At 40.1% G+C, this 18142-nt stretch overlaps 1 protein-coding gene across 2 annotated transcripts in view; it reads right to left on the reverse strand.

The window, feature by feature from the left end:
• The window catches only part of FER (FER tyrosine kinase), a 421941-nt gene that overhangs the window by 256783 nt on the left and 147016 nt on the right, over nucleotides 1-18142 (reverse strand). For both annotated transcript variants that reach the window (XM_054031951.1, XM_054031950.1), the window contains 2 exons: nucleotides 12941-13033; nucleotides 3635-3838 (listed from right to left, as the gene is read on the reverse strand). In XM_054031951.1, coding sequence (XP_053887926.1) covers nucleotides 3635-3838; nucleotides 12941-13033 — 297 coding nt within the window. The remainder of the gene's footprint in view (nucleotides 1-3634; nucleotides 3839-12940; nucleotides 13034-18142) is intronic.

Here is an 18142-nt window from a genome sequence, read left to right on the forward strand (position 1 = left end):
TGAAACAAAAATCAGGAGATCCGGAAACAGAGTCAACTCAGCCCATAAACAAGTCAATTTTTGGTCACAGCCTTGGGAGTAAGAGCCTTGAAACCAAATCTCCATCTTGACAACAATGATCAGCTTAACTCCAGTACAGAACAAAATTATATGAGTAACTGTTTCAACTTTTGGTTAAAAGAATACATTTTTCCTTTCCAATCTATTGTATTCTATAACGTGACATTTACCTAAATTCATACAATAAATTCACAGGTTACAATTTACTATACATTCCACATAAAGGGCAACACTAATAGATACAAATTTACTAACATGAGAAAAGGGTCAACTCATCCTTGGTCTAAATTTAGAGATTACATTTGAGAAAACATCTCATGACTTTCCCCAAGCCCACAGAGACAGGCTGTGAAACATTTAAAACTAAAAGATTTTAACTAAATTTGGCATCTCAAACACCACTTGGTTGTAGCCCTGGGATGAAATCCTGATTCCGCTGAAGTCAAAGGGGCCAGGGTTTCAGCCCAGAATCTAATAGAAATCATGATAAACTACTTGCTATCTAGCTGAAATAACTGTATTATGAATATACTAAAAATAAGTTATTTTGATATAGAACTTATTTTAACACAAGATAGCATCTGGCTTATAGTGTTTTCTGTAAAGGTTTCATATTGTAGCTATTATATTTGATGTTACTGCAAGAAGACTCAAAAATGCCAGTTAAAAATATTTATTTTCAAATACTTTTCATAGAGTACATATAAGTGATTGTCACTATATTAATTTTCACTTTGCTGTGCAAATTATTTCTAAAGCAAAATAGTGTAAAACTGGAAAGATCTGCTAGGGAGTGTGAAAATTATTTAGTCCAAGTATGTGGCTAGCCTCTTTTATTATAGCATTATCCCAAAATGAAGAATTAGGTGAGATCTGTGATGTTGTACTCGATATGATTTTATGAAAATATGCTAATGAGTGTGACTATAATGCAACTGGAATATGCTTCATGCAAAAGGTCTCTGTAAGGTATCATTACAAAGCTTATAATCTACTGAGTGTGGTCATCCTATTTCTATGTATGTATCATTCTTGTGTCTGAAACTATAAATATGAAATATAACTTTGAGGGCCTATTGTAGTTATGCAAAGTGTGGGCCATTAATGGTGGTTTGGAATCTTAATGGCTCTCATCAACCAGGACAATTGACTGTGGATGGCTCTGTTTGCTTGCAGGCCTTCCTGTGAGTCAGGCTGGGAGGAATGAAGGCTTGGGGTCTCACAGGAAGTGTGACCATGTCACCTGGTTCTGAAATCCATCTTAAACCTGGTGCTTTTTCATTTAGAAGGAGGGGTGGGAACCAAGAGACACAAAAGTTTCCCACCTTGTGCCAAAGCTATACAAGGGGGAAACAAAACAAAGGGGGCTGCAATCATGAGAAATCCCCTAGCTACCACATGAGCTGGAACAAGGGCTATACCAGGGGAAAGGATTGTGCCCAGACTAGGAAGGTGTCCAGTCTGTCATGGAAGCTTATTGAAACAGCTGAGTGTGAGATTTTATCTGTATTCAGTTTTCTTACTGTACTAGGCTTAGATTTGCGTGTTTTATTTTATTTTGTTTGGTAATTCACTTTGTTCTGTCTGTTATTACTTGGAACCACTTAAATCCTACTTTTTGTATTTAATAAAATCACTTTTCACTTATTAATTAACCCAGAGTAAGTATTAATACATGGGGGGGGGGGGGGGGAAACAGCTGTGCATATCTCTCTATCAGTGATATAGAGGGCGAACAATTTAGAAGTTTACCCTGTATAAGCTTTATACAGGGTAAAACGGATTTATTTGGGGTTTGGACCCCATTGGGAGCTAGCTGAGTGCTGGAGACAGGAACACTTCTTAAGCTGGCTTCAGTTAAGCCTGCAGCTTTTGGGGGACATGGTTCAGACCTGGGTCTGTGTTTGTAGCAGACTAGCGTGTCTGGCTCAACCCAGGCAGGACGCTGAAGTCCTAAGCTGCCAGAGGAAACAGGCTCAGGGGTAGTCTCAGCACATCAGTTGGTAGTTCCCAAGGGGTCTTCTGTGATCCAATCCATCACAAGGTCCACTGACTTTTTGTGGATCATATGAAGGTTTCGGAGTCATTGTTGCCACAGTCTCTGTTTATATAGGGTCAGTAACTTGTTTAGAGGAAGCTACAACTGGGATTTCAGAACAAACAAACCAACAAACAAAAAAGATTTCTGTCCTATTCCCAAAGGCCCAAATTAATCTCAGGCAGTATCAACTTATTCCAGGCTTATGCATATAACATGCTATAAAAAAAAAAAGACAAAAACAGAAGTCCTGGACCAAGGAAAGTTTGGCACTGTGCAATGAACATTGATGAATAGTCACTCAATAAAAAAATACCTTATTTGGCCAAAATTTGCCTGATACATTCCTTGATTGTTTCAACAGTTGACCAGCCCACTCTCTCATTGCTTTAAGGTGCACATTTGAAAGTGTATGTGTTATGCAGCTTAATATATTTCAAACTATCATTGAACTCTACAGGAAAGCCTGATTCCTGTAGTGCATGGTGTCCAGTCCTTCCTAGTGCTAACTATCTGCACCTAGTTCCTCTCCTTTGCTACAAAATCAAGTAAGTTTCTTTTCTATACTTCTTGGGAAAGCTCTATTTACTCACCTCCTTTGTAAAGTGCTTTGAGATTTACTGGTGAAAAACACTGCAAGATCTAGGCAGTAGTATTATTTATGAATAGGGTGTCAGATGATTTTTGACTGGTGGATAAATGCTAATTTCAAACTATTTACTATGATCAGAGCAATATATATTACACATAATTTATAAGCTGCATATGCACACAAGAAAAATTCATATTTCTCTTTCTCAGTCTACTGGTTCCAGAGTTCTAAGCAGATTCTTTAAGGCCTGGTCTACACTGTGAAATTAGGTCAGTATAACTATGCTGCTCATGCATGTGAAAAATCCACATCCCTGACACTGTTGCCAATTTTGGTTGGACGTATTCCTGGAGCTTTCATCAATGATATAATCTTTAATTAAAATTAATCTTTATTTCTTGGAGACTTCAGAGCAATCCTGGAGGGTTAGCAACCCTAATTATGACCATGTGAAAAGAGGGGGTAACATTGAAATGGCTTTGGAACCTGAGCTATCATACCATTATCGAGCACCAACTATAAAAAAAGCAGTGCGGGAATCAAAAAAATAAATTGTACATATATAATACATTTAAATTAGTAGTTTAAATGTCTGAAGTTACATTTATAGAAGTAATTTTCTGCTTTCTAATAGGGAAGAAAAACCATGGAATAACTTCACACCTTTCTTTTATTCTTAAAAATATTTGACTAACATTGTTTTTTAAAATTTCAGGATCTAACTCAACATGGGAAACCAGAGATTACCATATTTTTTAACAGATTTCATACTGGCCTTTCCCTATGAGAAGGCCAAAAACCTACTTCATAGTAAATCTTCTCACATAGTTTTATCCATAGTAAATAATGTCTTTAATTCTGAACTACTTATCTGAAATAATTCTTCAGTTAAATACAAGCTGCCTGACATGAAATAAACATTCAGTAGTACATCAGAGACGTACATCAGCATATTGTATGATAAAGTGTCTCCGTTGTCCATCTGAAAACACAGAAAGGACATATTCACCAGGTTTCCCGTGGCTCTCTCGCACCAGGAAGTCTCCTTGCTGCTTTAACAGCTCCTGGGCTTCTATTCTTGGAATTGCACCATGATACCAATCCTGCTCAGCCAATGGTTTCTCGCTGGTTGATATTACATCAAAGAACTTTAAAAAATATAAAGGAAAAGAAGTTAGCAAACTGTAACCCATTTTCTATGTTTTTTCTTTTTATGAAATTCATGATAGACTGTGACAAACACTTTCACACTTCTCTCTAATTGTCTATTTCCATTAGACAATTGAGGTAATACACCTATTCTCAGAATCAAAGTGAACTGAACAACTTTTTTAACTATGTATTTTTTAAAAATAGAGGCATATGTATATATAAAAGCTCAGCACAGATTTCTGAAAATACAGACAAAAGGAATATCAATAGTACTATCAAGGCAATTTCATTTTTACTTGTTAAAAAACCTCTTTCTTGGCTGAATTATCTTTCTCACTCTCAAACTTCTTGAAATGCTCTTAACCTTTGAAATGAACTATTTCCTTACCCAATGAGAAAGGGGTTAGGAATTTATGAGACATTATGTGTGGAATTTTCAAAAGCACTTGCATTGATTGAACTCTACATGCACTGATTTTGAATCCCCACCCTGACAAAAGCATGTAACCAAGTAGCAGCATTAGGAACCAAGTGTTTTTAGCAGTCTCTCAGCATATGTGCAGTGTGCCCAGCCATTTGATAGCATCATCACCAGTCAGGTGAAGAGCCGGTAGTGATTTAGTATTTGTATTGCAATTGAACACAGAGGCCTAGCCCCATTGTACTTGTGAACTTAATAGCAAATTCTGAGGTAAGACATACAGTATTTTTTTTTTTATAGATTGCAACTGGAGTATGACTTGAGCTTTTTTAAAATTTATCTTTGTAATTTATGTATTTATTTATTTAATATATGCTAGAATAGGTTGTTGTTGGTTTTACAATAAAGTCTAGTTTTCAATAGTCAGGTCAGATCTATTTGTTAGGGCTAGACAGTGCAACTCCATGTTGGTGAGCACTTATACGAGCAGTCCCAATGAAATCATGCAAGTGCTCTCTATTACAAGGTGGGCTGTTTGTTTTAAATTAGGAACTCCATTTTGTTTTAAGTGTGGAACATATGTCTAAACTTGCCAAGGAAAGTCCTGCCCAGGAAAGGTGTCTGACGCCTTGTTGAAAGACCATCATGGAGAGCCATCAACTCTGAAAGTCTCAACTATTGACCCATGAGCATGGAACAATGATTTTTCTACACACAGGGCTGCACGCAGAACAGGGGAAGGGGCCTGAATCAACCCAGTGGAGGATATGGCAAGAAGAGAGCACCTCCACTTAAAAGAGGGTACTGCTCTGTGCAGGATGCCAACCTTCCCCACATATAAAGAGATCTTGCTGGAGATAGAGGGTGGGCAAGAGGGACTCTGTCAGCCTGAAATGCTGACAAACATCAAACTCACAGAAGGGGCAAGATCAGAAATGGGAAGGGAGCATTCTCAGGAATTTTTGTTGTTGTCAAAGATCGGCAATTTTAAAGTAATCTTAGAGTAAAGTTTCTGCAGCTAAGAAATAAAGTCCTTTGCTAAGCATGTGTTCCCTTGTCTTCCTGTCAAGTTGTCCCAAAAAGGGTTAAACTAGAAGTCCAGAATGCCCACAACCTACGTGGAGTTCTAGGGAAGTGGGTGTAAGCAACTGGGAAGGCTTGAAAGGCTCAGAAATTAATCTTGGGATCTAGGGCGGCTGCAGTCACAGAGCCTCAGAAGGTCTGAGCCTGGGAATATGTCCTATCGACCCAGAGCTAGAAACAATTACTAGACTCTACCACAGACAGTTTAGAAGGATGTGAATTTGTCACCCAACTCTTTTGTAAAGGACCTATTAGCAAACAAAGAAAAATACCGCAATACCTCCCAGAATATCATATTTTCTTCCTAATTTTTAATATTTCCATTCAAAATCAGTTAAAACCCAAGATCAAATTTCTCCATCATTATTAAAATTCAATACCACCACAGGTATTCTCCTTTGAAATTACCTACATATAAAATAAACTTTTCAAATTACAAAGAAAAAATGTCTCATAAAAGGTTAAATTAGTTCACTTTTTGTGAAAGATGCTGGGATTGACAGCCCAAAAGATTGAGACCTCACTGAATGTTCACAGAAAAGCTGCAGGATACTGTCAAGGCAGCAAAATCTTCCGCATATCACCTCAGTGCTACTCTGGAGAGAACTTCTCTAGTGGTATAAGATAGTGAGGTTTCAATACATAATCAGTTCATGGCCTTCCTGCTGAAATGTGCAACAAAAGGAGCCATTTGTGATGGACTCTGTAATGTGGACACTAGTTCACTAAGAAGGAGACAGACTAAGCCCATACAGCTCAGTTTATAGAACACAAACAAGCAAGTCATCAGATGGCAACAGTTTCTCACTTTCAACCTGCATCATGTCTGAACCAATGTCCATGACTGTATCATTACCTGTCCCCAGCATAAAATATCCTAAGAGTACTTCTTTGAAACAGAGAAGATTTAGGGGAAAGAAAATGGGAGCAGGTTAAGCTTTCTTCCCCCTACCCCCATTTCTAAGAACTTGCATTGTACTTAGATAACATTTAGAAAAACTGTTTAAATTGAGTTAAAACTTTATTGGGAAGGCTGTCTCGGGTTTTTCTCTCAAATTTCACAAAATTTTTTAAATTCATTCTGTGGTCATTTTAGCTGAAGCATGAATTATCAATTAACTATTTCTTCACAGAAAATAAATGAAATCTAAATCAATAAATGATGGTGCTTTGTATGTTATATAAATTATATCACTTCTGCATGAACAAACCCCCTCTCTCTTAATAATGGTATTGTATAAATTAAAGTACTATATTTTAAATAAAGAGGATATATGATCATTTGCACTTCAAAATTGCTATTTAGGGGAATATGGTCACAGCCAAGAAAGAGTATCTAAGAAAGATGTATAATCATTTTGACATTAATTGCAAATGAATTTATCTCTAATTACTAAAACACTCGATTTCTACTACATTTGAGATTTAGAAGAAAATTTTGCAGGATTTAATATGAATAGTTTAAACACAAAATATTGCTCCTTTAAAGAAAGTAATTTCTGTTTCACTATTTTACAATTCCGATCTGTTTTTCTTAAACAATGTTTACTGTAAAATATCAGGAGGTAGCCGTGTTAGTCTGTATCCACAAAAACAACAAGGAGTCCGGTGGCACTTAAAGACTAACAGATTTATTTGGGCATAAACTTACTCCATGCATCTGAAGAAATGAGGTTTTTTACCCACGAAAGCTTATTCCCAAATAAATCTGTAGTCTTTAAGGTGCCACAAGACTCCTTGTTGTTACTGTAAAATAAGACTTCAAGAAACATTCAATTGCTTGATAATACAAATTAGAGACTAAGTAAAATATATATTCTAGGACTCAGATTTTTTTTTATTTTTAGGGATGAAGATGTCTGTCTGTATCTGACACTGACATATATAGTCTTTCTCCCCCTCTCTCTTTATCTAATGGAGGAATTCAAATATTTAAATGGGAAGATTTTATTTCTAAGTTTCTTTTACTAACCAAATTAACAATCACCATAAAATTAAATGGTATTTGAAATAAACAAATGTATAATCCACATTAACATGAAGTAATTTATTTCTATTTATTATTCTCTCTTTGCCTCTCTCTCTCTCCTTTCTTCCCTTTAGGAATTTCTGTGGTTCACCATACCTTATCTTGGGCTTTTGGGGGGGGTTCCCTCAGTTTCCCCTTCACTCTCCCCTTGTGTGTTGACCAATCTCCCCTTTCTCCCATGTGGATACTCTCCTCCCTTCCACTTTCATCTGAACTTAATATGAAGTTGAAATAAGTTTTACTCTAACAACAGCATGTGAAATTGGCTCTCAAGCAGCTGCTTATTGAAAATGTAGAGCAAAAAGTTTCTGACTTGGCTTCTTTTTTTTTTTTTAAATGGAGATTTCCCACCCCCATTATCTGTGAAGAGACTGAGCAACAAGCTGTCTCTGAAAAAAACAAAACCTAACTCCCTGACTTTCAGTGTAACATCACATTAAGGTTGTTGATAAATGTGTGCTCTTATAAACACAGCAACCCGCCACCCAAATACATCCTCAATTATACTCTATTACTTAATAATGAACATTTGTTCTATTTTCTCACATATAATTAGCTGAAACTTGTTGTACTGCTTTTATTCAGTGGTCTTTAAGCAATGAGAATTTATATCTTTTTTTATCAGGCAGATATTTTGGAGAAAGGGAAGGGCATACTCTTGGATTAGTAAAAAGACAGAAATAAATTTAGGTTGATCCTTTTAGAATTTTCCCTCTGGCACTTTTCTTAACCCAAGCAGCATAATTCTTACATTGCCATTAGACACATTCAAATGTAATTTGCTAGTTCTTTTGCAAGGCAATACGAATATGAAACCAATAGCTACTTCAGGGCAAGGGAACCAAAAATGCAATGAAGCTACAGCATTTTACAAAACATTACATATTAAAGCAAAAGTACATAAACCACAAAAATTTATCCGGGAAAAAACCAATGCATTGAATCTGAGGGGCAGCAGGGCCTATTTCAAGGTACAGTTCATTCACATACTGGTCCAAATAGGACAGTGTTCTACCAGGGACTAAAACACGGGGTTAAAATGTGAGAAGTAAGGGTTTACCTACTAATTTTTGTTTTCCTACCTCAGATCATTACACTTTATATTACTGCTCTTTCCACTTATGGATTCCTGACTTGGTTTTAGTCTGACAAAAGCCATTAAGTCTGTTGGGATTTTATTTTATTTTATTTGAGTCTCTATCTCTTCTCTTTTCCATCTTCTCTCTCTTACTCTTCCTACTTCATATGGCTTTGAGCTTTTCTCTCTGTTTTCCTTTCACCCTCTCTACTTTTCTCCCCTATACTCCAGCTCTATCCCTCCCTCATCCTTTTCTTATCCATCTCCTAAAGGTACTAGAGCACTACACCAGAAAAGCTGTGAAATTCTGGCTTTGGTTTCATAAGAGAGTTGCCTAGTCACACAAAGGTGACTCTCCTTTCTTCCAGCTGCTAAATTCCTTTAAAAACAACTAAGAAAAATACATTATATGCTTTTCTAAGGGTATGTCTACACTATCCGGATTGGTGGATAGTGATCGGTCGCGTCTACACTAGACGTGATAAATCGACCTCTGATCGCTCTGCCGTCGACTCCTGTACTCCACCACGGTAAAAGGTGGAAGCGGAGTCTACGGGAGAGCAGCGGCAGCCGTGAGGACGCGAGGTAAGTCGACCTAAGATACGTCGACTTCAGCTACGAGAATAGCGTAGCTGAAGTTGCGTATCTTAGGTTGATCCCCCCCAGTGTAGACCAGGCCTAATACTGAAGAAACAATTGCTGTTGTCAGTTATGTGACAGAGAGGTCGACAAATGGTCAGAGAGGTGATCTGCATGACAGTAAATGGCAGGGGAGCTATCCAGCAGACAGCGGCCCATGGCAGCAGATCTACAGTTGAATCCTCAGCTGCATCCCGTAAGTTGTTTGAGGCTCCTCTATTCTGGGGCTACTCCACCATTCGTACTTCACCATAGTTTGGAGAAGTCTTCAAGCTCTCTAAAGTGCATTAGGATTAAAAGAGTATGTCTACACTGCAGGCAGGAGGTGTGATTCCCAGTGTAGGTAGACAGACTCGTGCTAGCTCTGCTCAAGTTGGCATGCAACATCCACGCGGATATTTTAGTGTGCTAATTTGAGCAATGCTAGTGTGAGTCTGTCTACCTATGCTAGGAATCACACCTCCCAACTGCAGTGCAGACATATCCCAACTCCAAGAGGCTATTACATTGTTCTGTATTCCAAAAAACTCAGTCAATCTGACCATGGCCCAAAATACTTGCTACACTGCTGTGCCAGGGGAGATAGGAAAGAGTTGCAAAGGGCTTATACACCATCTCCACACAAGCCAATAATTACCCCATGCTGAAAGAATCCTTATTTGCTCACTTAGAGCAGCTTTCTGGCCTCTTTGCAATACCATCACCCAGAGTCTCATTCTAAATGGTATCGTTTCTTTTCTCTATTGGTAGCAGCACTAGTAGCAATTCCCAAATGTTCTGAGATAAAAGCTCAGCCAAATATCCCTTAAGGCTTCAGAGTAGAATACTAAATAAGAGACTAACTTTTTAATCACCTGTATCCCTCCTCCTTTTGTCTATCAGAGACTAGGCAAACTCTGGATAAAGACCTTGAGAACTATAAGACATCTAAATACTAACAAATGCATGATAATTAACCTGAGCTTTACTAAACTCCTGGGTGTTTGAGGAAGTACAAGGTTTCTCTGCTACTTTCTCCAAAGGGCACTAAAAAAAAAATAGAAGGTTTTCTTCGGTTATGCATGACAGTAACTATATTTCCCTCTCACTAACTGTGGACATTTACTATTATGATAATACTGCATTTAAAACAAGATATTTTTTTGTTTGTGTTTTGCTTATAGCTTGTCAAAACATTGAAAATGTATATTCGGAAAGCAAGCAGCTAAAATGATATTTTTACTGGAGATATATTCTGTAATGGAATCAACACCAATATTCTTCAAATTTTACTTCTACATGCTATTATTTAAAAATGTTTGTATGGCTTTTAGTTTAAAAGAATTATATTATATTGTTGTATAAAACATCTGGCATATTATATACCATAATATACTCGACTGATTCGTAATACACCGGGAATACTTGGAAAAATGCACATAGAATATTGGCATTTCAAACTCGAACAGTTCATCTTCACGTCAAGAAGCAGTGCCACATAGAGGGCGGCAAGAAAAAGATTAATGGCCAGTAGCTAGTTACTGTGGCAGTTAGCTACAAAATCAAAAAGGAAATTGTACCCATGCATCTATATGGTAACCATTACTAAAAGGTTCCATTAAATCATTAACTCACCACAACACATGACAAAAATACTTAAAGAGTGCAGATGAATGGGTGATATGTTCTAATTTAGTAGGTCACTTATGTAATTAGATACAGAACATATACTAGGATATTGCCCTTCTCTGTAATTTGTTAAAGTTCTTCATAGACGTGCCTGTCTCTTCTCCTCTCCCTACTCACTCACCAAGCATCATCCTCTTCTCTGTCCATTCACACAATATTGTCACTAATTGGAACAAGCGCCTTCTCTGCGGCTCCAGACATTTGGAACTGACTTGCTGTACCTCCCTGCCTCCATGGGCCTGATTCTGATCTTACTTACACCAACATAATTCAACTGACATAAGTGTAGTTACTCCTGATTTACACTGATAAAGATCAGAATCAAGTCCATAGATTCTCTTGTTAAATCCTGATTCTGCTGAAACCAGAAGAAGTTTTGCAATTAACTTCAATGAAGACAGGTTTCACTCTCAATTTCACTTCAAAATGCATTTACAATCTTAGTCTCTCCCTTTTTATTTATTATTTCATTCTCTAAAATGGTTTGGGATACACTTTTTATAGATCATGCCGAAAAAAATAAAGTTGTATTGAATTACACTGATACAAACGAGGCAAAGGCAGTGGCATAACTATACAAAGGCTGGAGGGCAAGACACATGCTCCAGAGTATCTTACTATAATTATGAACATATGAAAAATATTGTATTGTTATGCCAATTTCAACAGCTCTATATCTTAAAAACATGATTAATCATACAATGTAGATACTTCATCTCTTTTTTGTAAAGATTTGTTCCCTTTAAGTGTAGTGTTGATCCAGTACAGCTTTAGATGTGTCAAGCAATGCAACTTGCCTACACTACAGATTATGTTGGTATAATTTGTGTCACCCAGGGGTGCGAATAAAACTCCCCCCTGAGCGACGTAACTTACACCGACCTAAGCACTAGTGTGGCCAACACTATGGTAGCAGAAAAGCTGTGTACCGCCAGCATAAAGCATCCTCACCAGATCCACTACAGCAGTGCAGCTGTACCGCTTCTAGTGTAGACTAGCCCTCACTCTCAAGGAGTTTTTTCCACTATTGAGCCTAAAATTTCCCTTTCTTAATTTCATCCCATTACTGCTATTTATAGCCTTGTTTGGACCACCCTAAATAATTCCTCCTCTTTATTATCATTTATACTCTTCAAATACATACAGACATTTTGTCACCTCTCCCACATATCTATTTCAATTATTTTTAGCTAAACTACATCTTACGTGGTTGCTTGGTAGTGATGCAATACTGACTATTGAGAAGGCCCATTCATACCACACCCCTCTTTCTCAAGAAGTTTCCTTTTGGGCTGAAACTTCAGGTGACGGACCTCACCCAAAAGATGAATTTTTTTTGGAGTTCTAGTGAGGTTTGTTTGGGCCTTTTTTGAGTTTTTGGAGAAATAACTTGCCCTTCGCCAGATGTGAGCGCTCAGCTAAGTTTTGGAAGGGAAATGTTTTTAAAATCAAGTTAGACATCTAAGTGAAATGTATGAAATTTAGCATTTTCTCTAATTTTTTTAGTGTATGCTTCAAAATAGACCAGCAAGCATCACACAACTTGTTTTTCTTTTCCTCCTCTTATTTTTTTTTTTAACTGTCTTAATGCATCCAGGGCTCAAAAGACTTCCTTTGTTGCTTAGGGGCCTGCTTCAAAGTCTATTTAAATAAATGCAAAGACACCCATTGACTTAAATGGACTTTGGATCAGGCACTAGAACACCAGATGTCCCAAAGAGTGCCTCAAAAATCAGCGCATAAGTCAAAGAGCTCCTTCATGCATCAATATCCCTCAGAACTATTTTTAGTAAGGGGTGTAAATGCATTGAGGTGGCATGTAAGGGATGCACAATACCACCAGATTCACCAAGGAATACCACAATCAGTCACTGTCAATCAGTCAATAAATTAATGCTTTACAAAAATGAACTTTTTCTGGTATGACAATGACCCTGGAGCAACGGAAGAGACATTGGATACATATTTTGCTAGAGTACACTAAATAAAAATAGTTCTGACTCATACTGTTATTTCATGGTATTATTATGTCTACTGACCAGTCAGAATTTAGGATTTTCTAATTCTATTTTAATATAATATTTTCCATGTAGGTTGAAGTGTGTTGTAGTGTTAAAAAGAATCCTATCTGGGTTGCAAAAAGCAGGACAATATAACACCCCATTGTCAATACTACTTACTGATGAAGAGCCCAGCATGGATTTTGGAGATCTTATCATTCCAGCTATGGAGTGACGAATAGTATCAAACCTGGACACCTTATCCTTCTTATCCTAGGTTGGGAGGGAAAAAAAGAATATCAGCAACAAAAATAAACTACACAACAAAGATTTCTGAGTATTTATAATCTGATGTACTTTTTCTGTTTTGGTTAAATATAAACGGATATAAACTAGCATAGTGTAAAAACGTCAAAGTTATGCCAATTTACATCAGATGAGGGTCTAGCCCAAATTTTATAATATTAAATACAGAAGTTTTGAGTAATTATATAAAAATAAAATTACTGTCAACCATGTAACAGATCTGAAATTCTGTAACAGTACAGTCAGGTCTCACCTATTTCTTTAGCTGCCCTAGGGTACGTAATTTTTGAATAGGACAATTTTTTTTTTTTTAAAGAGTAGAACACCAAACTCTGCAAGTAGCTTTTTTGTATGTATCTCATTCAATTTTTACCTCCACTGTCCTTCCTTTATTATCCCTTCCTGCTCTGTACACAGAACAAAGGTGTGGAATAGATACCAAAAATGGGAAGAAAAAGTGACAAATGAGGGAGGGGAATGTGGGAAATGGGTGGAGTGTGTCCATCCAGTACAATGAATGAAGTATGAGTCCTGTAGAAAAGTGGCTCTCAACCTTTCCAGACTACTGAACCCCTTTCAGGAGTCTGATTTGTCTTGCGTACCTCAAGTTTCACCTCACTTAAAAATTACTTGCTTACAAAATCAGACATAAAAATACACAAGTATCACAGCACACTACTGCTGAAAAATTGCTGACTTTCATATTTTTACCATATAATTATAAAATAGATCAACTGGAATATAAATATTGTACTTACATTTCATAGTTTTTATAGAGCAGTATAAACAAGTAATTGTCTATATGAAATTTTAGTTTGCTATTGCTTTTTATGTAGCCTGTTGTAAAACTAGGCAAATATCTAAATGAGATGATGTACCTCCTGAAAGATCTCCGCGTACCCCTGCTGTAGAACAAGTAGTATGCTGTAATGTAACTAAAGACCATATTATAATGCATATGCAGAAGGTGACCCAATTAAGGTAACATGGACTGTTTTAATGCTGACATTTCCTAATTTCTGAGTGCTTGACTTTTTAACTTTAATATTTTTTGAGGTAGGAAACTTCATACCAAAAAACTCAAAGTCTTTTAAAAGAAAACTGGAAAAACAGAAATTCCATCATATAGAACCATACTTATCAGCACATCAGCAGGATCTGAATCTAGGAACTTTAAATCTCAACACAGAGCTCCATCACTTGAGTTAAAGGAGTAAATGATAGCAGAAGCATGGATAGAAATTGGGGAGGGGGGAGTATATAGAAGGCACTGTACCCCCCCCCCTCAAACTGTTTATCAGATGTTTTCAAACTGTGGGGTGTGCCCACCTAGGGGGTGCAGAGGAACATTCGGGGGAGTAAGCAGCAATGCCAGGTGGCTCGGGCCAGCAGCACACAGCGGGGCTCGAGGAAGGAGCACCATCTCCACCCCTAACTCACTCATTAAGTACACTGTAATTTAAGTATCACTAACAATCAGTAAATCCAGAAATTAGGCCTATACCTATTATTAATAATGGTAAGCCCCATGACCTCCCCAAATATAAAAGCCAAACTACACCTATGAGCAGAAGTAGGCTATTATTGTCTATATCAACCAACCACCAGAGAAGGATGTGATGCACACTTTGCTGGCAGCATACACTATTTACTAGACAACAGTGAAATATCAAGATCACAGGTGGCGGGTAAAAATATTGTTTGGAGCGGCTGGGTCCGGCTCTATCCTGGCCCAGTATGGAGTGGAGATCTGAGGGAGGGAGGGTTTGGAGACCAAGACAGTCCCACATTAACCCCGGAGAGCAATGGCTCCTGTCTCACAGAGGTTGCAAACTGAGCCTGCCTGGCCCCACATCCAGCCCGAACAGTGGCAGCTCCTGTCCAGGATTTGAAAAATAAGTCTGCCCAGTTCTGCACTCACTTTGAGCAGCAGTGGCGCTGCTCCTGTCCTCTGGGTCTGGGCCAGGCCCTTAGGTTGGAGAGTGAACCTACCCAGCCCCACACTCACTCTGGCTCTGTCCTATCCCCCGTGCTGGGTCTGACGGATGAAGAGAGAACCCAGGCAGTGGTGGCTCCATTCTGTCCCTTGCTGCTTCCCTGGGCCCCGCATCCCGCTCCAGACTGTTGCCTCTTGTCACTGGGAAGAGACTCAAAGAGCTCACCACAGCATTGTGTGACACACGCCAAGGCTTTCGCTTTGCCTGCAAAGGCGAATGTGCACACCAAGGGATGGGGGCAGCCCAGCAACTGCTGAGCTAGCAGGTAGATAAACTTGCTGGGGTGTGGAGGTCTGAGCCCTCTGTACCACTTAGCCCTAGCCACTCGGCACCTATAATCAGGAGTCAGGACCCCAGGGTTCTGTTACTGGTTCTGGTGTTGACAGGGGTCTAGTAGTTACAGAAAGAGCAACTAAGCACACAGATTTGGCACATTTATTATGAAGGGCTGCGCAGTTGTGGATGCCACTTACGTCTGACATCTTAGCCTGGTCTACACTAGGCAGTTAGGTCGAATTTAGCAGCGCTAATTCGAATTAACCCTGCACCCGTCCACACAATGAAGCTATTTATTTCGACATAGAGGTCTCTTTAAATCGATTTCTGTACTCCTCCCCGACAAGGGGAGTACCGCTCAATTTGACATGGCCATGTCGAATTAGGATTAGTGTGGACGGAATTCGACGCTAATAGCTCTGGGAGCTATCCCACAGTGCACCACTCTGTTGACGCTCTGGACAGCAGTCCGAGCTCAGATGCTCTGACCAGCCACACAGGAAAAGCCCCGGGAAAATTTGAATTCCTTTTCCTGTCTGGACAGTTTGAATCTCATTTCCTGTTTGGACATCGTGGCGAGCTCAGCAGCACTGGCAACGATGCAGAGCTCTCCAGCAGAGGTGACCGTGCAATCGCAGAATAGAAAGAGGGCCCCAGCATGGACTGATCGGAAAGTCTTGGATCTGATCGCTGTGTGGGGCGTTGAGTCCGTGCTTTCAGAGCTGCGATCGAAAAGACGGAATGCGAAGATCTACGAGAAGATCTCAAAAGCCATGACGGAGAGAGGATACAGCCGGGATGCAACGCAGTGCCGCGTGAAAATCAAGGATCTGAGACAAGCGTACCAGAAGACTAAAGAGTCAAACGGACGCTCCGGATCCCAGCTCCAGACATGCCGTTTCTACGAGGCACTGCATTGCATTCTAGGTGCGGCCACCACCACTACCCCACCACTGTCCGTGGACTCTGATGATGGGGTATTGTCGACGGCCACTTCCTCGGAGATGTTCGTGGACGGGGAAGATGAGGAAGCAGATGAGGAGGACGAGGCAGTCGACAGCGCTTTCAACGCTTATTTCCCCACAGCCAGGAACTCTTCATCACCCTCAAGGAGATCCCCTACCAACCCTCCCAAGACGGTAACCCAGACCGTGAATCAGGGGAAGGATCAGTAGGTAAGTGTTTTAAACATTTATTTTGACTAGAATAGGCATGGTATGTTAGCAATGGGTTTTTAATGATTAGTTTGCCCTAAGCGCTTAACTTTTTAGTCCTTGCCAGTGCAGCTACTAGAAAAGTCTGTTAACACATCTGGGGATAGAGTAGAAATCCTCCTGGGACATCTCCACGAAGCTCTCCTGGAGGTAATGTGAAAGCCTGTGCATCAGGTTCCTGGGGAGAGCAGCCTTATTGCCTCCTCCATGGTAGGAAACTTTTCCGCGCCAGGCTAGCAGCAGGTACTCCGGTATCATTGCCTGGCAAAGCATGGAGGCATATGGCCCTGGTGTTTGCTGGCATTCACGCAGCATGCGGTCTTTCTCTGTCTCTGTAATCCTCATCAGTGTGATATCACTCATGGTGACCTGCTTTGAATTAGGGAAATTTTAGTATGGGGACTGATTGCCTGTTTCTTTAAATAACTGTAACCGGCAGTTTACAGCCACGCGGTGGGGGCGGGGAGGCAAACTGTTCATGCTGAGCAGTTTGACGGCAGCGTGCAGGGATCTTTCCCGGGGACAGCCACATGGTGGTGGCGGGGAGGCGAACCATTCATGCTGAGCGGTTCACCGGCAGCATGCAGGAATCTTTCCCGGGGACAGCCGCGACGAGGGTGGGACAGGGGCAGAGCTCATGCTGGCCGGATCGCCAGCAGCAGGAACTGACCAACGCTAGGAGCATTGCTTGGAACATGAAAGGAGGGCACTGCTGTAAATTAAGCTTTAAGCAGCCAAAAGTCTACGGCTTACCATGGCCGCCTGCTAGCAGAATTCCGTTGTCTGCCCTGCTTGTGTGATCCGTACAGCAAGACCCCAGGCACTCAAGGTGAAGACAGAAAATTCGACCTTGTACTGAGTGCACATGTGATAGGTACTGTGCATGGTCTTGTTCACAGAGAAAGACGATATTCATTGTTTGCAAAAATGTACCTTTTTGAGGAATTCACTCCCTTTTTTCCATCCCAGAGCTGTGAGTGTCTCCCGAGCTATCCCGGCATCCCCCTCCCAGAGGCTGGTGCAGATCAGGCGGCGAAAGAAAAGGACACGGGACGAGATTTTCTCAGAACTTATGGTCTGTTCCCGAGCCAAGGCGGCACAGCAGACCCAGTGGAGGGAGAACATGTCGCAATACCAGCGATCACACAGCGAACGGGAGGACAGGTGGCGGCAGGAAGACCAGCAGGTGACTCAAACGCTGCTTGGACTAGTGAGGGAGCAAACGGACACGCTCCGGCGCCTTGTAGATCTTCTGCAGGACCGGAGGCAGGAGGACAGAGCCCCGCTGCATTCTATCGCTAACCGCCCTCCCCCGCCACAAAGTCCCACCCCCCCCACCCAAAGTCCCTAGAAGGAGGGGCGGCAGGGGCCGTGAAAACAGTCACTCCACCCATGCAGACTGCTCAAGTAACAGAAGGCTCTCATTCCCATAGATTTGATACGTCCTTTCCTTCCCTCCAAATGCACCTCACCCAAGCCCCTGTCCCAGTTTCATCCCCTAACTGTGTAGTTCTTAATAAAAAATACGTTTCTGTTAATTACTGTTTCCGTCATGTTCTTTTAGAGGACAGTGTGTTTGAAGGGGGGAA

The sequence above is a fragment of the Malaclemys terrapin genome, chromosome 6 (assembly GCF_027887155.1).
Source record: "Malaclemys terrapin pileata isolate rMalTer1 chromosome 6, rMalTer1.hap1, whole genome shotgun sequence".
Classification (NCBI taxonomy): domain Eukaryota; kingdom Metazoa; phylum Chordata; order Testudines; family Emydidae; genus Malaclemys; species Malaclemys terrapin.